The 25,205-nt window shown below is 35.5% G+C and overlaps 1 protein-coding gene across 1 annotated transcript; it reads right to left on the bottom strand.

Annotated features, from left to right (window-relative positions):
* Positions 1-23,600: 23,600 nt before the first annotated feature.
* Positions 23,601-24,158, bottom strand: LOC149821363 (uncharacterized). The gene has a single exon (XM_089981940.1). The coding sequence runs from the start codon at positions 24,156-24,158 to the stop codon at positions 23,601-23,603; it is 558 nt and encodes a 185-aa protein (XP_089838066.1).
* Between the last annotated feature and the right edge of the window lie 1,047 nt (positions 24,159-25,205).

Raw genomic sequence — 25,205 nt, 5'->3', positions numbered from 1 at the left:
GTATTGTAACAAGAACACAATATTTGTGACTACGCTTGAGAGCAGATATATAACAGATTCATCTGCTGCATTCACTCTTCACTGTTTTTTTTTTTTGGTGATGTTCATGGGCCCCACTTTCACAGTTTTCAAGTGAGATGCACTGTTCCCAAGTGAGAGATGTGTGGTGGAGATTTCATGTAACGTATGATCAGTTGTGTACAACATTGCTTGTTTTGAGTGATGGCCATATATATATATATATATATATATATATATATATATATATATATATATGCACAACGAACCAAGCCCGCTTGAGCTCGGCCCGAAACTCGTCTACACTTTACATGAGACGAGCTTGTACATGGCTTTGAGGCTTGGACGAGCAAACAAGTTGAGCTTGATCAACCTACTGGGCTCGATAAGGCTCGATAGGTTCGATAAGACCCAGATAGAAGTATACATTTAATATGTTTACAAAATAAAATAAAAAGGTCATTGTTTCTGTAATAGGTAGGGTGTTAGTCTTTTCTTCAAAAGGTGCTGAGTTTTGAAACCTGTGATCCTCAAAAGGTGCTGAGTTCGGTCACAGTAAACAAAATACATGATCTGACTCAGTGGTTGGTCACTTATAAAAGGATGGGAGAGGTTGAGGATCGAATCCTACCTTCTCAAAACTTTTTACCATATCTAACTTTTTTAAAATGTCATTCAAGCTCAGCTTGGCTAGGCTCGAAACCGAGCCGAGTTTGGACAATGCTATTCAAGATCTGCTCCAAGCTTGAGCCGAGCTTGGATAGGGGCATTTTGAAACGAGCTGAGTTCAGACAGCTAGCCCATGCTAGGCTTGAACTTAACTCTTGTGCATCCTACATATACATGGTGGAGGGACAGATTTACAAAATGTAGCATATAAAGTAGGCCTACAGTGTCTCCTCATTTAGAATCATAAAAGTAAGAGGATCAATTTTCGCTTCTTTATTTTTAAAATTTAACATAATCCGTCCACTTGCAGGACAAATCATTGCGGCACTCTAATACTTTTCTTTGTATTTCTTACATAAAGACAGAAATTGATATTCAATTTGGCATATTTTTATGATGTAATATTTTAGTTTTTTTTATTCATCCTAACATCCATCAGCCTAGCACCTCCATCTTATATTTAGAAACTCAAATCCAAAGTTGACTTAATCAAAAGAATACTGTCCTAAATTGGAAAATAATTATCCATGTTTTTTTTTTTTCAAAATATGGTGGGTCTCACTTGCAGTTTTTTTTTCCAGGCCAAAGGAACCTTCTTCTCCCCCTCTAGTCTACACATTGGCAAGTCTTCGGTAGGAGAAACCTTTAGTCCCCCATGCACGTTGGAGAATACACCCAGCTTTGATTTTGCAGTAAGGATGCCTCTCATGAGTTTTGAGCCATGGTCATCTCATATCAGGTGACAAATCATGGTTATATCTAGCCAAGAAGGTAAATCCCTTGTAGGTGATTTCACTTGGGTTTTGGGATCCATTATTTTGAGAATGTATCCAATAAACTTTTTTACCACAAAAATTCTTGCTTCATATTTTCTCGAGTTAATCTCATTATTTCATATAAACTCCATTTTGGGTATTTATTCAATCAGTTTTTTACCAAAAATATTTTTGTTTCAAATTTTCTCCAAATAATCCCTGCCATTTCATATTAACGCCTATAGTTTAACTCATTTAAGATTAGGAATCGTATTTACTTGCCTATTCGATCTCTGCTCATCTGCATTGGGGGTGGTTTGTAATGTGATCAAGTTGAAAGGACTTGGGGTTAGAGATGCAAATGGATTGGATCCGGAACAGCTAAATACATAGAAAAGTCGGATCCGGATTGGACTGGGAACAACAAATGATGTAGGAGCGAAACAGTGTGCAGTCTGGGTCCAATAAATCTATTTGGATCCAGTTTAATTTAGGCTTTTTATTTAGAATTGAATCTTTTAATGTAATGGATCTATCTCAGATTCAAAATAGACCTAGGGTTTATCTAGTTTCCCTATAAATACTCATTAAAGGAGCTTTTCAGTTAGGGTAGATGGATTGAATTATTGTTATTTTTCTTGAATTTATCTATTAACTTTCTTTATTTTTTATTGCTTCCACTTACGTAGCATAATTTGTGTAGGAGTTGTTGATAACATAGTATTTTTTCGTGAATCGGGCTTTGATTTGCATTCGCAAAAAAAAAAAATCATAAAATGTCCATGTTGGATCAGGTCTGTTTGCATCCCTACTTGGGGTTGTATGCCAATGGATGTTACGATCAAGAAACGAGTTAATTTGCATTTACTTTTGTATCCATTCATAAACTCTTGAAATTATGTGAGATTGTCAACTTGCCTGTTTTGAATACTTTTTATAATTTAGGAAACTTTTAAAATATTTTTAAAAATACCAATAGTCCGCTGTACACACATTGGAGATATAGGGATAGGTATGCAAATGGCTTGGATACGGCTGATGTAGCCAATACCAAATACTCAATATAGGATATTGATGAATCCGACTCAGATTCGGGTGAGAAAAAAGCTAATACCAAATCTGAAAAAAATACATGCAATTGGATTTGAATATCTGTCAGATTTGGTCAAGAAATCCTTAAACTGAATTTGAATCCAATTATTAATTGAATTAAGTTTTCTTAACTGAATCTGACTGATTGGATATGGAATCGGATCAGACATCGGATATATCCTATCCCTTAGGGGTTCTCTTCTTTTTAAATTTTTAGATTTTTACTAATAAGAAAGAGACCATAAAAGAAAGAAAAGTGTGTTTTAGAGCACTTGCGCTTAGGGTGGGCAATCGGCCAGCCGGCCTGAAATTTGGTAAGCCGACCAGCCCACTATATATATATATATATATATATATATATATATATATATATATATATATATATATATATATATATATATATATATATATAGAGAGAGAGAGAGAGAGAGAGAGAGAGAGAGAGAGAGAGAGAGAGAGGCGTTACCATCATAAATTCTGTCATAACCTAAATCCGATCCTAATCCTTAATTATCCCAATCCTAAATCCTAAAATCCAGAATTTACAAACAAAATTTTACTCTAGAAAAAAATTTGTTTGGTCTAATCTTTTAAGTTTTAAGTGTTCCAAGTTGTATTGAATGTTCTCAAAACAATGTCTCCACCAATGTTGTCAGTATCTTGGTGTGTATCCTCCGATATATAACATATCCTTAGAAAATCGATACGCATCACCCCTGAATCAGCTATTTTTAATAAAAATTTTAAAAAAATACTTAAAATTATTTTAATAACTTTAACACGTGTCACGTTCTTATTGACAAGTAATAATTTTTAATTGTTTTTGGCTGATTTAGAATGATTTACTTGAGTATTGGTATCGGCCGATTCAACTGAATCATTGGCCAAACGATACAGGATCGAGATATAGTGAATTGGGGCATGCACTTACGAAGATCTAATGGTCATGATATATTTCTTCTTTCATTAAAAGAAAATATTGGGCTTGATGGCTCAGTTAGTCTGAACCGTTGGATGGTAGTGTTGGTAGGAACATTCCCAAGGGGGGTTGGTATAGCGTGGTGGGGCCCTTAACAGGCAATCAAGGTTTGATTCTCATGGGTGTAGCCCTTCTTAGCAAGCCAATGGATAGCATAGGCCCCGAGAAAAGGGTTCCTAGCCTCAGAGTTTTATGCTGCTGGTACGACGACTGTAGGTGTTGGTAGGAACATCCAAGATACACGGATATCAACCACTATCATGCTCACGTGATGGTCTCCCTTGTGTCATCAACACAAGTCAGGACAAAACCCACACCCTTGAGATGGCTTTCCAATCCTGTAGAACAACATGATGCAAGGGGGTTGAATCAATGGCACAATCTTGGATTATTGCAAGAAATGGGATAATTGAGGATATTACAAATCACAGACACTAATAATTGGAATTAGCAGGATTATCTCATTTTAACGAAAACCAACAATTGATCCAATGAATGATACCTCACACTAACTGATTATTGCCAAGTGATTAATAGTCGATTTAAAATGTGTATCCATGTAATTCAAATCCAACTGCAAATTCAAACCCACAATTCATTGACCAAACAGCTTTATTTTTCTTGTCAACATCCAAATATGAAAACTGGTAGGGAAGAAAATAAAAAGGAAAAGAAGTGGGAACAAAGAAGATTTCTTTTCCTTTTTTTTTGAGAGAAGGAACCAAGAAGATTTCAAAACTGATAAAAGAACAAGAAATTGTGACACATCAAATCATGCTTTTCCTTTTTCTGTGACCTTCCTCTTACCTCTCAAGCATTCCAACAGTGCCTTAATATGGCATGCTTTGAAACCCGGGAGGCATATGGTGCACAAAGCACACTGTGACCTCCTACCTGCATTGATTTGGCCCTCCCTCTGTCCATATCTCCTGCTATATGTAGAAACCCTGATGTTGGTCCTTGGCTTACTGTCTGTGGAAATCAAGATCTTTGGAGATCTCCACACAGAGCAATGGGGCAGTAGTTGGTTCAGCTGGTTAATGGCATCTTGTTTGGTTAATGGGCTTGCTGTTTCTATAAGGAAATGAAGTTACGAGAAGCTGGATTTTGTTGGTTCATTCTGGTTGTTAAATAGTAAATTCCATAACCAAGAGTCATGGAGACCTGAAAGTTCACTCCCCACGAAAAAGATGAGATGACAAACGTCTTGGCTCAATTTTTTTGGACATGAAAAATTAAAGGTGAAAAGTTGATGCCGTAGAGTTGATATCCCAGTGGATGGATGCATATATTCCTGTACTGCATATTAATCCGTGAAAATACTCAATCAATTAATATGATAATCTTTTAGGGCCTAGGCCATACATATCAGCCTCTCTCTCTCTCATATATATATATATATATATATATATATATATATATCATGCACATGGTAAGGATCACGTAAAAGTTCTCATGGGTTCTGATTGGTTCGACCGATTAAAAGGGGTCGATTCAATTCATTTCTTTAATTTTTTTATGGGGATCTGTTTTTTTAATTTTTAATAACACGTGTCATCTGATGGTTAAAAAGGCTGATTCAAGATCGATTCGATTTTTTCTTCTTTTTTTTAAGAATCCAATTCATAGTGAACCGATTTTAACAACATTGGTTTCTCCCCCTTGACAAAAAAAAACAAAAGATTAAATAAAAAGAGCCAATCAAATGGTGTAACCCTGTCTTGACGTGTTGGTCCATTTCCAATTTTTTTACCAGAATATTTGATTAAGTCGTAAAAAAAGCACACACCATCTGTCATGTAAACAAAATGCTTACCTTTTTTTTGTAATTTTCTGATGCAGACCCACGTTTTATCTGCAATTTCATGTCAGCCACCACCTTTTTTCAAATTTCTGATACGGTGCTTCCCTAAAGCGTTTCAGAGTACTTTAAAATTCTTATTATAAAAACTACTTTAAAATTCTTATTTTTTCCTTTTTTTTGTGTAATTAAGACTTGCAGATGATTAAAACGGATCACAGTTCTAGCAATTTTACCCACATTTTTAGTTTTGTGTAACATCTGAATTTGGGCCATAACAATGATATATATATATATATATATATATATATATATATATATATATATATATATATATATATATATATATATATATTGGATCTTGGTTGGAACCAAATCTGCATTATAGCTGGTTTGAACCAAAATCAGGCAAGCTCAACCCTTTTTTGACATGAAAATTGATAGGTGTAACTCTATTTTATTGGACCCCATAACATAGGGCCCAACTGGATACAAAGCTTTAATATAAGACCTGAATTGGATATAGGTCCAAAACTATAGCCAATCATCAAAAGTCCAATTCCAAACTGGATCTGACCCATATTTTTTACTGTATAGCATATATATGAATTTGGGTTATCTTTAACAAGTGTGCTTGGGCGTAGTTAAAACAAGGTTAGAACAGAAAATACATTAAAGTTGGATTTGGGTCAAAATTGGGTTCAATGACACCCATTTTACTACTTGAATTTAGTTGGTTTATAATGAGATCTGAGCTAGATTCAGATCTAAAACCCATATTTTTGTTATGATCCGTACATGAATGGGTCAGATCCATAATTGATGAATGAGAAAAAAAAGATTACAATGATATATTTGACATTTCAAAATATATATAACTTAGTTTAACTAGATAAAGTTAGTGGTACGTTAGATTAGGTCCTTGCCCCAAAGGGGGGTTGGAATAGCAGGGTTGTGCCTTGCCTATTAGAATTGGGTGCTCAAGGTTAGAATCCTGTGGGTGTCACCCCCTTCCAGAGCCCCGCATGGGCCCTTGGGAAGAGGGTATTTTATTTGTTTTGATAGGCAAGCTGGGGTTAGGCAGACCCCACCTACATCATGTCATTGGGATTTGAACTTGCAACGTCCCAATACAACGTGACATGCACTAAGAGCTCTTACCAAACAAGCTGAGCCCCATGGGGGCGAGGGTTCTAACTACAAAGTTTTCTCTTGGATACCAGGCTCTGGGTTTCTCCGTGTAAAACTAGCAAAAAAAAAAAAGTTCGACTAACTCCTTATTTTGGCTATTGTTAGAAAAATATAACACTGTATCAAGAATTGCAAAAAAGATGGTACCTTACATGAAATTTCAGACCAAAGGTAAGTTTATATCAGGAAATTACCCTTTTTTTCAGGTTTCTGACATCCTATCAAAGACGTACAGTATCACCAGATCAACATTCCTTAACCCCCGTGATCAACTGAAGACCGAAATCGCCCGTCTTGGTAGCTGACTTATACAATCTCAGTAGCCCAATGAAAAACCTTCCATTTTATTAATATTATTGTCATTACTACATTAGAAAAATAAATGGTTTGCTTCTTTGACAATAAAAATTTAAAGGTTTAATGGTGTTTGTAAAAAGTACACTGGTAATAATGTACAGCTCAATCCAAGGTCGATACGTGCATTGTCATCTTTTACTCAGCTTTTGTATAACGAAGATGGTGCAAGAGGACACAAATAACCTGCCTATATCTGAAACACACACTATTACCCTTCACTCTACTGATTTTGATTCTCCATGTTCCTACTTTTTGAAGGTAGGTTTTTTTTTTTAAAAGGCAAGTTGGGGTTAGGCAGACCCCTACCAGTTATACAACCATACCATTGGGTTTTGAACCTGCAACGTCCCAACACAAGGTAGCGTGCACTAGCTGCTCTTACCAGACAAGTGGAGCCCCCATTGGTACTATTTGAAGGTAGTTATCATCATACAAGCAGTACTGTTACATGCCTATCTATCTATTTATTCATTTCTCATTTTTCATGGAATCAAGTTTTTCAAATTTTTCTCTTTTCAAGAAAGCTAAGAGTTTTCTGCTTCTGAAGCCAGCTTCTCCATGTAGCAAGAAGTTTCCAATAACTATGTTTTGGATTGTTTCTTTTCATTAAGCTGAGTTGATCACAGTGTACAATGTCAACGTAATGAAAATCATAGACTAAGAGGGCACTTACCTATTATAATAGAAGTCACGGATTTTAAGTGTTTCTTTCAACTGAGCGAAAAAACGCAAGCAGCAGAATATCCAGTAGACAGCAAACAATCTCAAATACACAAGGACTATTCCTTTGAAGAAAGTGAAGGGCACTAAAGGATGTTTGTAAAGAGCTTCCTGTGCATGATCACAGGCTTGGTTCCAGATTCAACTACATCTATTCCACACTTGGCTTTCCTTAAACAATTCTAATTCACAAACAACAGCATAAATCCTGAAAAAGAGACTCGGGGAAACCAACAGGGGCTCGCTTGTCTGGTAGGAGCAGCTAGTGCACGTCACCTTGTGTTGGAACGTTGCAGGTTCAAAACCCAATGGTATATTTGTATAACTGGCAGGGGTCCGCCTAACCCTAGCTTGCCTTTCAAAAAAAAAAAAGTTGACTCAGGAAAATAAACCAGATAGTCATGCCAAATTATCTGTAAAAAGACTTAAGAAGCCAAATCATATCAAATCAGAGTGGCTCTCCCACAAAAAAAGTTATATCATGATTATCTAGATAGATAGAAATATTCCTTCGGCAATACATCAAGCAATGCATCTAGTATTGACCCATCAGACTTTAATGCCACCATTTTGCTACATGCATCTAACTTTGAAGCATGGCAGAGGGCCGGATGGGATACGTACTGTAATCTCTCTGTTATATATATATATATATATATCTGTGTGTGTGTGTGTGCGCAAATAAAAACTTACAAAATCAGCATAGTGGTAAATAAAATGTATTTCGGTGTTTTTTTGAAATTCTGACCATACACATGTGATGTATATGCTTGTTTTTACAAGAATCACTTCTTCGAGCATTTGGTTCTAATGCATGGATAGGTTGTTATTTTCATTAATTTTTAAGGCTTCAAATACCATTTTTTATCCAAAATGCACAATCCAAATGTCTATTTCTAGTAAATCAATTATGCTGAACACTCTCTGTTAGGTCAGAATTTCAAAAAACACAAAAAATCCAATAGCTTGTTTCATTTAGCATTTTTATATATAGGGTGATACAATTTTTTTTTAAAGATTAAGCTGTGGTTAGGCAGACACTTACCAGTATATTAATAGAGTTGTGTACTTGATTTGTTTTATATATACAGGGCAATACATTTGTGTTAAATGAAACATGCTAATTGAGGTTTTTAGAATTTGTTTATCTTATTTTTAAATTTTGACCTTACAAATGTAATCTATGTACTTGATTTTATAAGGATCAGCTCTTGAAGCTTTCAATTCTAACACATGGGTAGGTTTTTATAAGATTAAAAAAAATCAACGGTAAAAAATCTTTGTAAAATTTTGAGGCTTTAAATATTATTTTTTTATCAAAAACACATGATTCAAGTGTTAGATTCATATGGATTATGCGCAACACATTTACGGTGACAAAACCGAAAAAAGCAAAAGAACAGAAATCCAACTTAAAGTATTTCATTTAGCACGAATATATATAATGAGAGCCGTGATGAAATGAGTGGCACTAAATATTCAATCTCTACTAATAATTTTTTTTTCTATGGTCATAAAGCTTTCGTGGGTCGCCTTTATTTATGACCGGATGTTCTTGCACATTTCAACCAGAAAGTTCACGCCGAGGCAATTGTCACGAAGGACATCTTGGTTTGGAAATTTCATGGTATTTGATTATATAATTTTCACCTGCTGTAGAAAGAGCAAGCTGGACCAAGGGTAATTTTGAGGAGTTGGCAAGGACAGAAGAGAGGACAAATGGATTGTTATCCCAAGGAAGTGCCGGCGCCAAAGAAAAATGGCGGTCAGGTCCATCAATTGCTTGCACGTAAAGCAAAAGCCCTTCCCCTTCCAAGTGGGCCTCCATGAAAGGATTAAAGGTGTTGTCTGTACATACGTGTGTTTTTGTATCAGTGTATATATGTGGGAAGAGAGAGAGAGAGAGAGAAGATTATTTCTCTTGGGTAGAGAGAGAGTTGAAGCTTACCCTGTGGCGTGAGAAGGGAAGACAAGGGTTTTCAGAGGGGATTAAAGGAAGTGGATGTTTATGGAACAATGGATGGTGATGTATAACCGCTATGGGTACATCCCTCCTGACACATCCAACCAATCACCTCCCATTTTCTTCCCTTCTATTGATACGATTGCTTTCCCTTTTCTGCATTGCTGCTTGCTATTGTGTTGACATCACAGCATTTTTCTTTTATTTCTGTTGCTTTTTCAAGATAGTTATCTCTCTTTCCTCAGAACAAGACGGGTGGGGAGGGGAGAACAGAGAAACAGTGGTCCTAAATGCAACCATTATGATAGTCTTTCCACCACTTGACATTAGAGATATTCTGGATTAACTTATTGGTTCACCTCTTTATTTTTCCTCCTTTTAACCCTGTCTGAAGATTAATGTATCTCATTCTTCTATTCGTTGAAGGGTGTTTCTGTCATTTTGTTCATCCTACGCAATGCCTTCTTTGTATTTATGGTCACTAGACCCTGTTACTTTGAGTGAATCTACAAGAGAACATCTTCCTTCCTCTTCCCTTCTCTTGGATTGGTTTAGCTGTGAGTGAGGGTGGTCTTGTGAACACCAATTTCACCCACCTCATGTTTTCTTTCTTCTTGCTCTCTCTCTCTCTCTCTCTCTCTCTCTCTCTCTCTCTATATATATATATATATATATATATATATATATATATATATTTTTTGCTTTTTATTTCTTTCCTTTTTCATTGAAATGATTTTTTTCTTCCCTTCTTTATTCCAAACGCCTTGGACATGCACAGCTGATGCTTAACGTTTCTTATGGATGTGTTCCTAGTCCCTATTATTTCTCATCCCTTCTGCCAAATCCGTGTTTTAAGTGCCGGGATCTATCAGTTTTTCTGCATGGATAATGAAAATGGAAAATTGCAGTCGGTGTTTGCTGATGGAGCATCATCAAGATTCACAAATCCAAGGGTGTAAACGGCCTTTTGTTTGCCTCAAAGCAAAACATCTATTGGTGCATCACGTATACGATGAGATTGCATAAAATATTAAACCTTAAGTTCTTGTAGTAAAATATAAAATTCTTAAAATTCATGGGTTCAAATCGAGGGGTCACTTGAGAAGCCCTTGAGAGAGTGGGAATCTTGATGATGCTGCATCGGCAATAAATGACTAACCAAGTCAGTCGGTCATCACCGGGATTTGACACGTCAAGATGAAGAAGAAGAGGTTTGATTCGTCCAATTTGTTGTAACCAATCTTTCTTGTATAGTTTCCTTATATACATGTCTTCTGTTCATTTTTGAGCTTCTGTAAGGTAAGAGTCTTTGTTGCTGATCGATGATGATGATCTAAAATTGTTCTGAAGATCGAGCCAACTATTGCCTCCATTTGTCATCGATGTCACAGGAAAAGGTGATTTGCATTTTAATAATTGATTGCCATCATTTTATTTTCAATTAGTTATGTCCCTTTTTACTGCTCCTTGCATTACATCAGCAAATGAATAATCTATTTTTATCTTGTTCTAAATATATTGTTTGACATTTGATTATCACATCCATACATCTGAATCACTCCTTTTCTATGCATTTTTAATTTCTTTCTATTAAGATTTGGTAGCAAGTTGTCCTTTGAGATTTATGTTTGTTTTCTTGGTAACTAAAACCATTTGAGGCTGCTGTTTTCCCTTGTCTGCATTGGTTTTGTAATTTTTGTCGATGATATTTCGCCATATATTATTTATTTCCTTCAAAAAAAAATATATTTTGCTCTATATTTGCACGCCCACCACACACACACACACGAGTGCACCCATATTCTTTTTTTTTTGAAAGAGTGCACACATATTCATGAGATGGGGTGGAAGAATGCTTGTTTCCATAATATTTTGTTGCTTATTCATTCTATTTAGAATTGCTATTATTTCTTTTCTTGAAATGTTGGTTGTTTGGAATATATGTAGTAATGAGTATTTTAGGAATCTTCATGTGCATGGGCATGCGATATTGATGACTTGCTGGTCTTATATTTAATAAGTGTAGCTAAGTAAAATGTTTCATTTCAAAGAAAAAAAAAAGAAAAGGAAAAAAAAAACAGTTGGCTGAAATGCATCAAAGTTGCTCTATGTCTTCACGTGTCGAGTCTGAGAATGTATCCTTGTATCCTGACTCTCTAGTGAAGCAACAAATCAAATTTCATTTGCTTGTAGACCAGTATGGCCAGGTCTCCTGTCGCAGACTTGGTTTCTGTGAACAAGCAAGAAGAAAGTTAAAATTTTATTTCATGTAATGAAGATGTATAATGTCGTTTGTTGAGAATATGGAAGCAATCCACGTGTCATGAGGCTCGAAAGTCGAAACACACAGTAATTGAGATTACAAAGAAAATAATTGATGTTCACTATGTGTATCTTCATTCTTATCTTGTGCATTTTGTGGGAGTATTCACTGAACTTCACAAACATGCGGTGGTGCTGCCCTTTTATTGATCTTCAAACCTCTTAGACAAGTTAGGTGTTGCCTGGTCTTTTGTTCCTTCAGTATATAAAACGTTGTTCACATGTTTGTTCTCTTGAGATTTGAAGTTTTGAAGGCCCTGGTTATGACAAATTTGGCAAAGGGATCTGCTGATCTCCTAATAAGAGATATAGTGTAACCCTTTTGTATAATGTTTGATGCCATAATTATTAGGTGTGAATTGATGGAGATAACCCATGTTACCGGAAGCATCTTGTTACATAGGGAAGCTTGCTTCCTCCAAAGGAGAATAAGCTTTGAGAAACCACAGCTTCCAAATATGGAAAACTTAATTCCATTTAGTATGCAGCCTTCTTCTTCCAAGTTTTTCAAATCGATCCCTTTTGCTTCTTTAACATTTCCCTCCAGCTTGTCGCTTCTCACTGTCCCTCACTTTCTATATGTTTTTCATATTAGAAAATCAAAATATTTTTATAACAAACTTGCATGTTGGTTTTATATCTTTTTATATTTATGTGTATGTCATTTCTTATTTGCTTTTACCCCTCTTTATATTGCTTTCTATGTGCTTCCTTTCCATTTTTCGTGTGCCTGCATGATTGCTTCACAACCATATCCCACTTCTCACTTCATACTAGCTACTTTTTATCACTCACTAAATCATGCATCACTTCTTGTATCTACTTCGTTTCTTGATAACTATGGGATAACCAATTACATCCTTAGTGAGTCAGCTTGGCTCATGGGCTGGCTCTTTGGATCACTTTAATCCTAAACTGATTAATTATGGATGAATCTTGTTGAGAACCTATATTAATTGTACATTTACCCTTATATTGATCTTTATGTTCTTATATACCTATATCTTGTCTTCTTTTTATTTAAAGCCCAATCCTTGGAATCATGAATTTTGTTTTGGGCTTACAAAGACACTAAAAACAAGTTATTTGCAAAATCTTGTCTAGCTAACATGTTTTTTTTCTTATTTGTTGTGTTGCAGACATCTTAGGCTACTAAATTCTGAACTAGAACGGCCCCACATAAACATGCTCTTGCAATTTGCAAGTGTAAAGCTCGGAGGCAATGCTCCCTTCGGTCTACCCATGAACTCCCTTATTTCATGGGCTATCTGATATTTGTATATAGCAATTCACAGCAGTAACTTTGACCATTGGAAAAGCAGTACATCACTTCAAAGTAATTGGGTGTTGGTGACCCACCCCGAGTTTACCTTGCAGGGAAACGGGCCCATTAAGTGACCTAGTTCTCGGCGAGGGATCCTATAATCAAAATAAATAAATAATTAGTCCAACAATTTTTTCTAGTATTTTGGGTCTTGATCATTTCCTGTTTGCTCTTAGGCAAATGATAACCGTAATTAAGACAGCTTTTACCGAACTCATACTTGAAGTACTTATATCACCCAAGCGTGCTTATCTGCAAAAGTTGCTGATGATCTGCATCATGTTTCGACAAGATAGCACTTAAGTGTCAATTCAATAATGAGCATTCATCGTCGTCTTCCTATTTTAGTAAAATGTAAATAGATTTGCTCACTCAGTTATGAAAACTCTGCTCGGTGATAGATTGATTTTCCTTTTTTACTTTCAAAACAACTTGTGATTGTTGATTTGAGCGAGCATGAAATTTGTTACTGCATGTTTTAGTGCTCATCTTCCATGAATGAGTCTGAAATACTTGTTCAACAAAAAAAAGGATGAGTCTGCACTATAGGTCACCAAATCATAAATTTTGATCTCTGTAAAAAAAAATCATAAATTTTGATGGTATATATATGTTTTTGCATATCTGGGTTTTGTCTCTTTTCATGGTTTAAGTGCAGTAACAACTTAAGGATCGTGAGCACCATATTCATGTTATGAATGATTCGGCAACAATCTTCACCATGCAGATGATATATACTAGTTTCAGGATTTGGTGCAAGTTCTTGTGTTTTGGTACTAAATGTAACGATACATTTTGACTGGATGGATCTTTACTTACTTTTTTTGTGCCCTTAATTGAATTACTTTGAAAAAAAGGACACATTTTGACTGCATGGACCGTCATCCCTCTACCACATGTGAATTATGACATTGAAATGTAAGCCAGATCATTAATTTCTTTATTTAAAAAAAAAAAAAGTAAAAGGCAATTCAAGTTGACACCATTATGAAGATTTATAACATATTCACATTATTGAACATAGCCAATAATACATACTCTCGCCACGTACTTTATCTTAAGTTACTATATACTACAGGAGTTCTCAACCAGTCAATTACTAGTAAAAGTTTATCATGGTTTAGCAAACATCCCAAAATTTACATCCAATGGTATAGTTACGCCAGAAATTGATTTCTTCCCATGTCCATTTGTTCTTTTTCCATTTTGGCCCACCAGAATCAGGACATTATATTTTCAGACATCATCTCCATCTGGTGGTTAAGTAACTTTATACTAACATTCTTCACGTCAAAAAACATGGTTAATTAACAATTCCCTCTAGAGCTAATTTTGCCTTAAAAGGTCTGTAGTCTACCAAGCAGTCAAATTCCAAATACCATCTTGCATTAATAGCATTCTTGGTTATTCTACTCCAAAGAACACTAACTATAAACGGCATATTGACGTTCTAGAGAAAATCAATCCATGATTCCTATCCTCGATATAAACAAGAGGCGTATGTAGGTTTTAGTAAAATTAAGTTATATGGCAATGCAAGATAAAGAAGTGTGCATAAGCACGCAGAGAGAGAGAGAGAGAGAGAGAGAGAGAGTTGGCTGAATTATCATTCCACAAATCTCATTCTATTCAAACTATCAAAGTCAGGAGAAAGAAGAATCCCATTTTTTGAATCCCTTATTAAATTAGGATGAAAATAGGCCATGCATGTCACATCCTAAAAAGGAGATATATACCCTAACTTAAAAGAAAGAGGAACCATTTTTCTTAGCTTTCATAAAGCAAATGATTTTTAAACAAACAGCTTTCATTCACTTATGGTAATCATGCATATATATAGGTATATATAGATAGAGAGAGAGAGGGAGAGAGTAATTAGTAGCTCCTAAACAGTCTCTTAGATGCGTTCCCCGTGGCCTACATATTAGTTTAAACTTTTTTCATGTTTTAATGCATATTTAAAGCAATTAAAAATCAAGGGCTCATATTGCACTAAAACTTGGTGAGATAGCAATCAAAGTTTCTCACAAAATTGATTTGATCCAAAGCATGAATTTTAGTGAATAAGCAATGATGAACACATTTAGAGATTAAGATTGAGCAAAAAATATGTGCAACTTTGTCTTTTAGAAGTGTTTAGGATGGTTTAAGACATTAGCAGCAGCTATATATATATAGAGAGAGAGAAAAGGTAAGAGAGACTCTCTCATCCATTCTCTATTTTTTGAGTGTGGCACAAAACTCTAAAAGCCCCATATAGAAAAACCAACAGCCAAATAAAGGTGGTGCTGCCGACTTAGCTAAGAAGGGAAAGACCTTTGGGGCTTTGGTCCCAATTACAAATTAATTTAACAATATGTGTCATATAAAGTGAAAAATCTAGTCTATATTCTTATTTAGCACACAAGCCATCATCCAAGGGGATCTTAGTGGGAGAAAAGCTGAAATTCTGGTTTTTGACATAATGACTTTAGAGTGCAAATATAGTTGGGCTTCATGGTCCCCCCCAATTCTACATATGCTAATCTATGCTCTAATTTTAGGGCATTGTATCTCTGCAACATGTAGGATGGTATAAAATGTGTTGGTTAGGGACATAACTTGATAGGCTCTAGAATGAAGTCTCTAACTCTGCCCCCTCCATTTTCATCCTTACCACAATCCTGTAACATAGGTAGGAAGGGTTTTAAAAAAATGCAGAATAACCTAGAATATAACAGCTTTCAGATACCAAAATCTTCTTATAGCTTGTTTGGTAATTTGTAACCTAAACACCTCAAGTCTTGTGCTTCATTTTGCCTTTCCTTCCAAAAACAAAGTCTTGTGCTTTATTACCTACTCTATTTTATCTTTTGAGACGAAAGGCAAATTTATTTATATGTTTTCTTAGTAAAGTTTGATCTTTTGTTATATGCATTGTTATAAAACCAAGCAAATGATGAGTTGTCCTAAGCCAATAAAACATAAAACATGTGTTCGTGTTTAGGAAACCTAAATGTTGCTATCGTTATCACTAGATTTCAGCTTAGTCGTCTCTCTGAACTCCTCTATTTGAGCACACTTCTTGACATGCCATCTCAAGCCAACCTCCACGAGGTTGAGCTTGTCTCTAAACTAAGTGAATTGTGGCTCTGCTATCAGTTTAGTGAGGAGGTCTTCTACCTGGTCCTGAGTTAGAATAAATTGAACTTTAATTTCTCTATTTACAATTTTTTCATGAACAAAATGGTAGTCAATTTCTATATACTTAGTTTGAGCATGAAACATTGGATTTGCTGCCAGAAAGGTTTCACCGAGATTATCACACCAAAGTATGGGTGGTTCACCTGTAGTAACATTTAGCAGTTGTTTGAGCCACACTATCTCAGAAACAGCTCCAGCAACGACTTTATATTTAGCTTCAATGCTAGACTTGACAATTGTACGTTGTTTGGTTGATCTCCAAGACAAGAGATTTGAACTCAAAAATGTTAGATAGCCTCTTGTTGATATTCTATCATTTGGGCACCCTTCTCATTTAACATCTGAATAAGAACTCAACTGGAGTGATATAGACTTCTTGATTTGCAAACCCATATTCATGGTTTCTTTCAAATATCAAAGAATTTGTTTGACATGAGTCCAATGGTCTTGACTTGGTTCATGCTGGCATGCTTTGTTTACAACATATGCTATGTCATGTCTAGTGAATGTAATATATTGAAGACCATAGATAATACTCTTGTATTCAGTAGGATTTTTTAACAGAACTTCTTCATGTCCGAAAAGCAAGACATTAAGAGCAGCAGAAGTGAGCATTGGCTTGCAGTCTATCATACATGTTTTTATAAGAATATCCAAGATATACTACCTCTGACATAAAACCATTAAAACTGTAGAGTCTGGAACAACTTCAATCCCAAGAAAGTAATGGAGATGACCTAGATCTTTAATAGACAATTTAGATACAAAGTTTTGTATTAGATAATTGACCTTATCCTATAAGTTTTCTATGAATAAAATATCATCAACATAAACCAGAACGAACATGTGAAGTTTCTTGGTATGACAAATGAATAGGGACAGATCAACTTTTGACTAAGTAAAACTGAGTTTTTCAAATAAATCCAGAGTCTTTCAAACCATGTTCTGGGAGCTTATTTCAGTTTATAGATGGCTCGATCAAGTTTATAGACATAATGAGGATGTCTCCTATCTTTGAACCCCTGTAATTAAGCCATATAGACCACTTCTTTAAGAATTTTCTGAAAAAAGCATTATTAACAGCTTATTGATGAATTGATCATCCTAAACTAACAACGATAGACATAACCATTCTGACAGAGTTGGGTTTGATGACTAGGCTAAAGGTCTCAAAGTAATCAACTTCTTATTGTTTGTATCCTTTAGCAACTAAACAAGCTTTGAACCTTGCAATGACTCCATCAGCATGCCTTTTGATTTTATATATCCACTTGCACCTGACTAGATTGGTAACATTTTCTCAAGAAACAAGGGTGCATGTTTTGTTTTGATGAAGAGCTCTTATTTCTTCTTCCATAGCCTGATTCCACCTAGGGTCGGTATTGGCTTGTTTAAAGTTGGATGGCTCGCATTTAGTTTGGTTAAATTCACTTAGTAAAGCAATAGGATATCTGGATCCAAAGAATAGTCTAGGTCACAAGGTTTCATCTTGTGACCTGGTTATCATATGATGAGTTCTAGTGGGTGTATGGTTAGAGAGATCTACAATGAGATTCAACCCAAAGGAAGAGGATAACAACATGTTTTCACTAGATCTCTCTCATAAGGAAGTGGGAGACACAACTTCTGGTGTTGGACTAGGTTATGGAAAGGATGGTTCATCTAAAGCACTATACAATGGTGGCAACTCAGGGGAGGATGATTCAATTGAAGAGTCACTCGGGTGAATATATTCTATTGGATTGGGCAAATGGATAAAATTAACTAGTTCTCTATGTTTAGGGTTTTCAACTGGGAGACTAGGCAGTTTAGAATTTTGGTTTTAGACCCACTTAATAACCTCTTTTGATGTAAAGGGTTCTTTGCTTATAGCATAAATAAAATTTCTTTTATAAAAAATAACATGTCTAGAGACAAACGTTTACTGGGTCACGGGATCATGACACACATATCCTTTGTAGTTAGATCCATAATTTAAGAAAATGCAAGGTTTGGACTTAGGTTCAAGTTTAGATTTGATATATGGGACAAGGTATGGATAACATATACATCCAAAAATTTTAAGATGTTCTAACCAGGGGTACGATGAAACAAAAGTTCATAGGGAGATTTTTGACCCAAAGTTGAAGAAGACAGCAAGTTAATAAGGTAAATGCCAGTTCTAAAAGCATCAACCCAAAAAATTTGACCAAGACCAACATAAAATAATAGTGTCTAACCAGACTAAACAACTTGTATATGCTTTCTCTCAACTACACCATTTTTGGGGTATGAGGATAAGAAAGTAATCTTTTAATACTATAATTATTTAGAAAATTGATGAAATTAGCATTAACAAATTCACTACCATCATCAATGTAAAAATTCTTAATTTCTTTTCCAAGTTAGTTTTCACTATGTTCTTGAAATTCATAAAGTAAGGAAAAACATATGATTTTCTGCTCAAAAGAAATAACCATTTTTTTTTTTTAGAATTCTCATAAGGGGTTGACGTAGGACCCCACAGATCAACATGGATGAGTTCCAAAGGAGCTTGAACAAAATAATCAGCTTTATCAAAGGGCAATTTATGATTCTTAATGATTGCACAAGAAGAGCATAATTTCATATTATTATTGTTCATAAAATAAATAGACCCAGTTTTTCTAAGATTTTTCAAAACATGAAAGCCAGAATGAACTAAACAACAATGCCAAATTTTATCAAAAAAATAAAACTTATTTATACTTATTCTAGCAAAGCAAACATTAGAAGGCATAGATAGCACATTTTGATCACGTTGTTCAGATGGCCATAAATATAGTCCTACTCTTTGGTTCTTTTATATAAAACCCATTAGCATCAAACTAAAATAAACATTGATTATCATTTGCAAAACGAGACACTGATAAGAGATTTTTCTTAATAGAGGGAACAAGGAGCATGGTATAAGTTTTATGAAATAGATTTTTAAAAGATATTTTTGGTAAAAACGTTTGTGAAAGCCAAACACCAAATAATAAAAACTGGCTCACACTAGAGTGGAGTCCAGATCGATCTCAGGGAACGGAAGAAAACTTTGTATTCCACAGAAAACTAATCTACTCTTTATTGCCTTGAAAAATGAAAGAATTAATTAATTAACTATGAGTACAGCCCTCTACGGAGGGCTTAAACAAATAAAAATAAGTTATAGACCTTTTACAAACCTAATGAATTAAATAAAATAAACTCTAAGGTAAAAATAAAAGAGAAAGAGGATCTTCAATGCTTGAGCTTCTAGTCCATTTTGATGCCTCTTTTGTATTTGATATTCCTTTGCTTATTGTTGAGGGCTCTCTGAGGAGCTCTCTGAAGGGCCTTTTGATGGGACCTTTTGGGGACCTCAGCAGGCTCTTTCGGAGATCGTATGAGGGCTTACCACACATCCAACCGCTTTTCTGTAAAATAATATACAAAATAAAATAAAAACAACACACAAACTAGACAGAAAATCAATGTTAGTTCATTAAAAAATTACAAAAAAATAAGAATCTAACTAACCTATAACAAACTATCTACATGTAACAACTATGAACTAACATGTAACAAACTAAAGCACTAAATGACAAAATAGCAAAACTAACTAACAATCAAGAAACTAACTAATATAACAATTAATAACAAACTACTAGAAACAACTAACTAAGAGTAAGAAAAACTATTAGTAATGGGTGATTGGTTGGCTGCATAAACTCAAGAATCTAGACTAACCTGTAATGACAAATTACACTAATAAAACTAACTGACTCTAAGACAACCGACTCAAAATTGCGTATGTTGTAAGGCTAAGACATAATTAACATTAATCACAATGATCGATGTGATTAATGTTGACGGCGTGAAGCACAACTCCCGCATATGTTTTTGATCTGAAAGTCCCGATCTGCCGAATCGCTGGCCAAACAGATCCAACAGCAACCACAATCTTCTGCACCACATTGGAACATGGTGCAACAAATTTACAATTTGATGTTGACCTGTTGAAATCCCAGCCTAAACAAGATGACTATAGTGTATTTGCATCGACTGTGGCAAACCAAAAAGTGCAGAATCAAAATGGCAGATCTCGATCACACAAATAGGTGCAAACAAATCAGAACATATGGTTTGAAAAGTCACACTGATGGGTGTGATAAAAAAACTATTTCACGTGATCAGAAAATTAGGAAAGAGTCATGATCTAAAAATCAAGATCTGCGTGATTTTTTTTTCTTGAAAGATCCAATCAGTCAAGTTTGATGTTGGATCTATCCAAGCACCAACAACATATATGGTTTCTAGTATGCACACGTTTGCATAATCCATGTAATATAGGAAACAATACTGCTGGGATTGATATAGCGTGATGGTATGATCCAATATACAAAAAATGATCCAGCCTGTCAATGATGATAGACCGAATTCAAGTTCCATGTGTGTTGTTCTGCAACATCGAGCATAAAAAAATAAAGAAAAATCAATAATGAAATAGTATGCACTATTAAATGAACTAGCTATATGTGATTGAAATGACGTTTACACTATCTTATGTGCAACGAGATTACAGAAGGTAGTTATACAGTATGCAATGCTAATGCAGAATTTTACATATACAATAAACAAAATAAACCTAAATTATGTGCAATTCAAATAAAGAGAAGGGGAGAAGGAACATACCTCACATTCTATCCTGACGGAGGGGTTGAAAAGAAGAAATGATCTTTCCTCCGAGTTGCACGTATGCCTCTCCGACGAAAGAGAAAGATCCACCGACGAAGAAGAGGCTAGAAGAAAGAGAGAGGAGAAAGGGGAAGAAGGTAGAGAAGAAAGGGGAAGAGGAACCGATAGAGAGAGAGGAAGAGAGAGAAAAGAGGTAGAGGAGAGAGAGAGGGGGGGCATGAACTTTAAGGTGGGAAAGATGCCCCCTCTTTCTTAAACCTCTTATTTATAACCCATCATTAGGGTTAATCAAATTTTTAATAAAAACTTCAAAAAAGAGTCCCCAAGGTTTTCAAAAATTTCAAAAGACTATTTTTTAAAAAAATATTTTTTAAAAACTTATTCAATTTTGCTTAAAGACTCAAAGAGGACTCAATTTGCAATTTTAATTGAAATAAATGAAACTACTAACAAACAAGCATTGTTAATCATTTTCACACGTAATCATGCATGTAAACTTGTAAAAATTATGTATAAAATTATGCATGATCAAATTCTCTCATACTTATCGTTTGCTAGTTCTCGAGCAAACTGACCTTGAACAAAAAGCAAAAGATAAACTAAACAAAGCAGAAACCTAACACACTTTCGTAGGAATCATGGTTGCATTTAGCATATGCAACAAGCCTTTTAGACCCCTTGGTTACCCCAGTGGATGAGTAAGGTCTTGTGAGGGTTTGCAGTGATGCTACCCACAAACATCTATGTCATGTATGCATAAAAATTCAACTTCAAAAAGCATTAGGCAACTAAGGAGTTTGTTTTCACAAATATTTCATGCCATTACACTTTCAAAACATAATTAGAGTCTTTTACATGCTACCATAGAGTAAAACTATTTCTTTTACTTTTCTAAGAAAAACCATAATCATTTATTCTTTATTCACAAAAAATTAAATACACATGTCATTGTTTATTTATCTTCACTTATATGTTTTTTGCACAGGTTTTTCAAGAATTATTTCTAAGCAATGAACTTAATCTTTATGCTTTTGCCTTTCTTTCTTTTTCTTTTTCAATTTTTTCATATTGTTTCTTTCTTTTTGTTGAGCACTATGTCAAATTTTCAGTTTTCGTGACCAGTGTAACGAGCTTTGGGTTAGTGACTCCCAGGCTAGATGACCTTACGGCACCATATACAAAGTATCCCTCGAACTTAATTGCTCGAGTCACTAGACCTTCAATTTTTATTATTTTACGTATAGCTTACTTCTTGTCATATGCAATGTCAACATCTATTAGGCTCTCTATAAAGTCCATGCAACAGGCTTTTGGGCCGGTGGCTTCCAAATCAGATGGCTTTAGGGCACCAGGTATAAACACCCCTCAAGCTCTACTTGCTCGAACAAAATAGATCACAGCTATTAACTTAGACAAAGAAGTGATTTTCTTAGTTATCCTTTTCAACATGGGAATCAAGCACTTCAACTTATATTTGAGTATAGCTACTGGGAAATACGAAGAGATCAAACAACTAAACATATGCGTTTTTTTTACTTTTTGAGCTCTTATTTTTAATGTTATTCATTTGCTTAGTTTTCAAAAATAAAATTGTGCATATTCATACTTATGATTCAAAATAAACTATAACATGCATCTATCGTTATTTCTTTGAAATCCACATAAGTAACCATGTTTTTCTATATCAGTTCAGAAAAAAATTTTGTGGGGCTTTAAAATTCTCTAAAAACATTAGATTATGTAAAGCATTTATATAAGGTCAAACTCATTCCTTACAAACCCAATTTTTATGAGTTTTCATCAATGTGCACGTATAAAGACAAAAAAGATTTGGGTGTGCAAACTACACCCTCCCCCATGCTTGAATGACATTGTCCTCAGTGGCACTCCCTCATGCTTGCATGAAACTATATAAATGAACATAAAAAACAGAAGAAATAGGAGGAAAGTAGTAGAATTTACTTGATCTGCACTGTGGAATCTTACCTGATGTTGCCCTATACTTGCTCTACAGATATTCCACTTGTCATAATGTTTATAACTCATAAAAATACACAAAATGTAATGCATACATGATCTAACATTCATGCTCATGAATAAAGAAAATGACAGAAAAATAACAAAACTACTAATATCATAACACTAATATGGACTGTCTCTCATAGAGCGCTAAATTTTACGTCTTCAGCCAGATGGATCTCTAGTGACCCTTCATCGTCCATGAGATCAATGGACGTGAAGTCATGCTCAATGGGTTGGTATGAGAAAAATGGTTTCATCTATGAACCTGTCCACAACATTTCCTCCAACTCTACCCCTCTGGGCCCTACAATGGCTCTCTAGTCTGCTAAGAACGAGCTTAGTCTCCACGTGAAGACTATTCTCACATGATGGTGAGTCGTAAACCGAATTTCTATCCAAGCAAACATCCAACAACAGATCGGATTGCTTCCATTGAGTATCCATCACATAGAAGCATTCATCATTTCCTATCGCTCTTGTGGCAACATTAAAAATGCTTATGCATTTATTGCCAAAAGAAACATTCATCTCTCAAGTATGACAATAAATATGAGTGTTGACAATGGCCAAGAATGGTCTACCAAGAATGGTCTACCAAGAATGATGGGGGTCTGATGAGCGACATCAGTACCCTCCATATCCAGAATGAGAAAATCGACAAAGATATAAAAGTCCTCGACCTTGACTAACACATCTTCTAATATTCCTCGGGAGAGCTTGGTAGACCTGTCGGCCAACTGTAAGATGGTCGTCATGGGCTTTAAATCCCCAATCTTAAAAATGTCATAAAGGAAACCCGACAGTATATTCACATTTGCCCCAAGATCGAGCAATGCACACTTGACAGTCATGTTCCCTATGACACAAGAGATGATCAGTGCCTTGGGATCCTTCAGTTTAGGTGGTGCTTGATGTCGTAACATAGAGCTCACCTGCTCAATCAGGAAGATCCTCTTGGGCAACAATCTTGACTTTTTTTTTTGCATGCAAAGTTTCTTACGAAACTTTGCATAGGCGGGCACTTGTTGAATGTCATCTAGCTGGGAAAGGTTTATGTGAACATGCTTGAATATGTCAAGCATTTCGTGCATTCTAGCATCTTGCTTGCTAAAATCATTTAGTTTTTTCAAAGCTTGAGGAAAAAGGACTCTAGAAATATATGAAGGAGAAGGCATAGGTCGTGGGTTGTTCATGCTTTTCTTGGGCCTGGTAGGAGAGATCTGATGGTCAATAGATCTGTCACTAGGCTCTTCAGTCTTCTTTTGAGTAGGGTGAAGTTCCTTCCCACTCTGAAGGGTCATAACAGAGTTGGCCTGCTCTTAATGAGACTCTGTGAGATGCAAGTCATGGTGCATGGATTCTTTACCCTTTGGATTGACAACAGACTGACTTGGGAGGCTTTCCTCGCTTCGCCTGCTCAAGGCCTCAACCAACCGTCTCATCTAGGTTTTTAGCTTCGCTATCGACTGTGTATGAGAACAAATGTTGGCATTGATGTCAGAGAAGGCCTTGAGAAGCTTATCTTGAAAAGATTGACTCAATATGGGCTCCTGTAGAGAAGGCAAGGTAAGCTGGGGAGGGACCTGTGAGAATGTGGATCGCGGGTAACCTTGTTGGAGGTTACCCGATCTAGCCTGTGTTTAGAAAGGCATATGAGTTGGGGCTTGTGGATTGCTCCATGCAAACTTGGGGTGGTTTCGCCATCCCTGGTTGTAGGTGGGTGCATATGGATCGTGCATCAGTCTAGTGAAACCTTGGGCAACACTCACTTGCTTCTGAACGAATTCAGGATAGAGCGGCGTTGTCGAACAGTCTGAAACATAGTGTGCAGGGCTAGTGTATTGCTCACACACTTTTCCTACGTGATTTAATAAAGTTGGGTTGGCTAGTAATTGATCAACTTTTTTTATCAATAGATCCACTTTAATTTGCAATTCATGTTCGAACCCAACTTCATAAATCCCTCCATTTTTAAGACTACTAGGAATAGATACGATCCTATCAAATCTCGAGGACAGGGCATGGTGTATAGCATTTTCACTCAATGTTTCGAATAGAGCTTATGCCTTATCCTCGCTCTTGAGCATGAATGTGCCTCCACGCAAAGAATCAATCATTTGCATGTCATT

Source organism: Nuphar pumila, chromosome 12 (genome assembly GCF_984573655.1).
Source record: "Nuphar pumila chromosome 12, dmNupPumi1.hap1.1, whole genome shotgun sequence".
Taxonomy (NCBI): domain Eukaryota; kingdom Viridiplantae; phylum Streptophyta; class Magnoliopsida; order Nymphaeales; family Nymphaeaceae; genus Nuphar; species Nuphar pumila.
The sequence above is the reverse complement of the archived record's forward strand: the minus strand, read 5'-3'. Positions and strand labels throughout refer to the sequence as shown.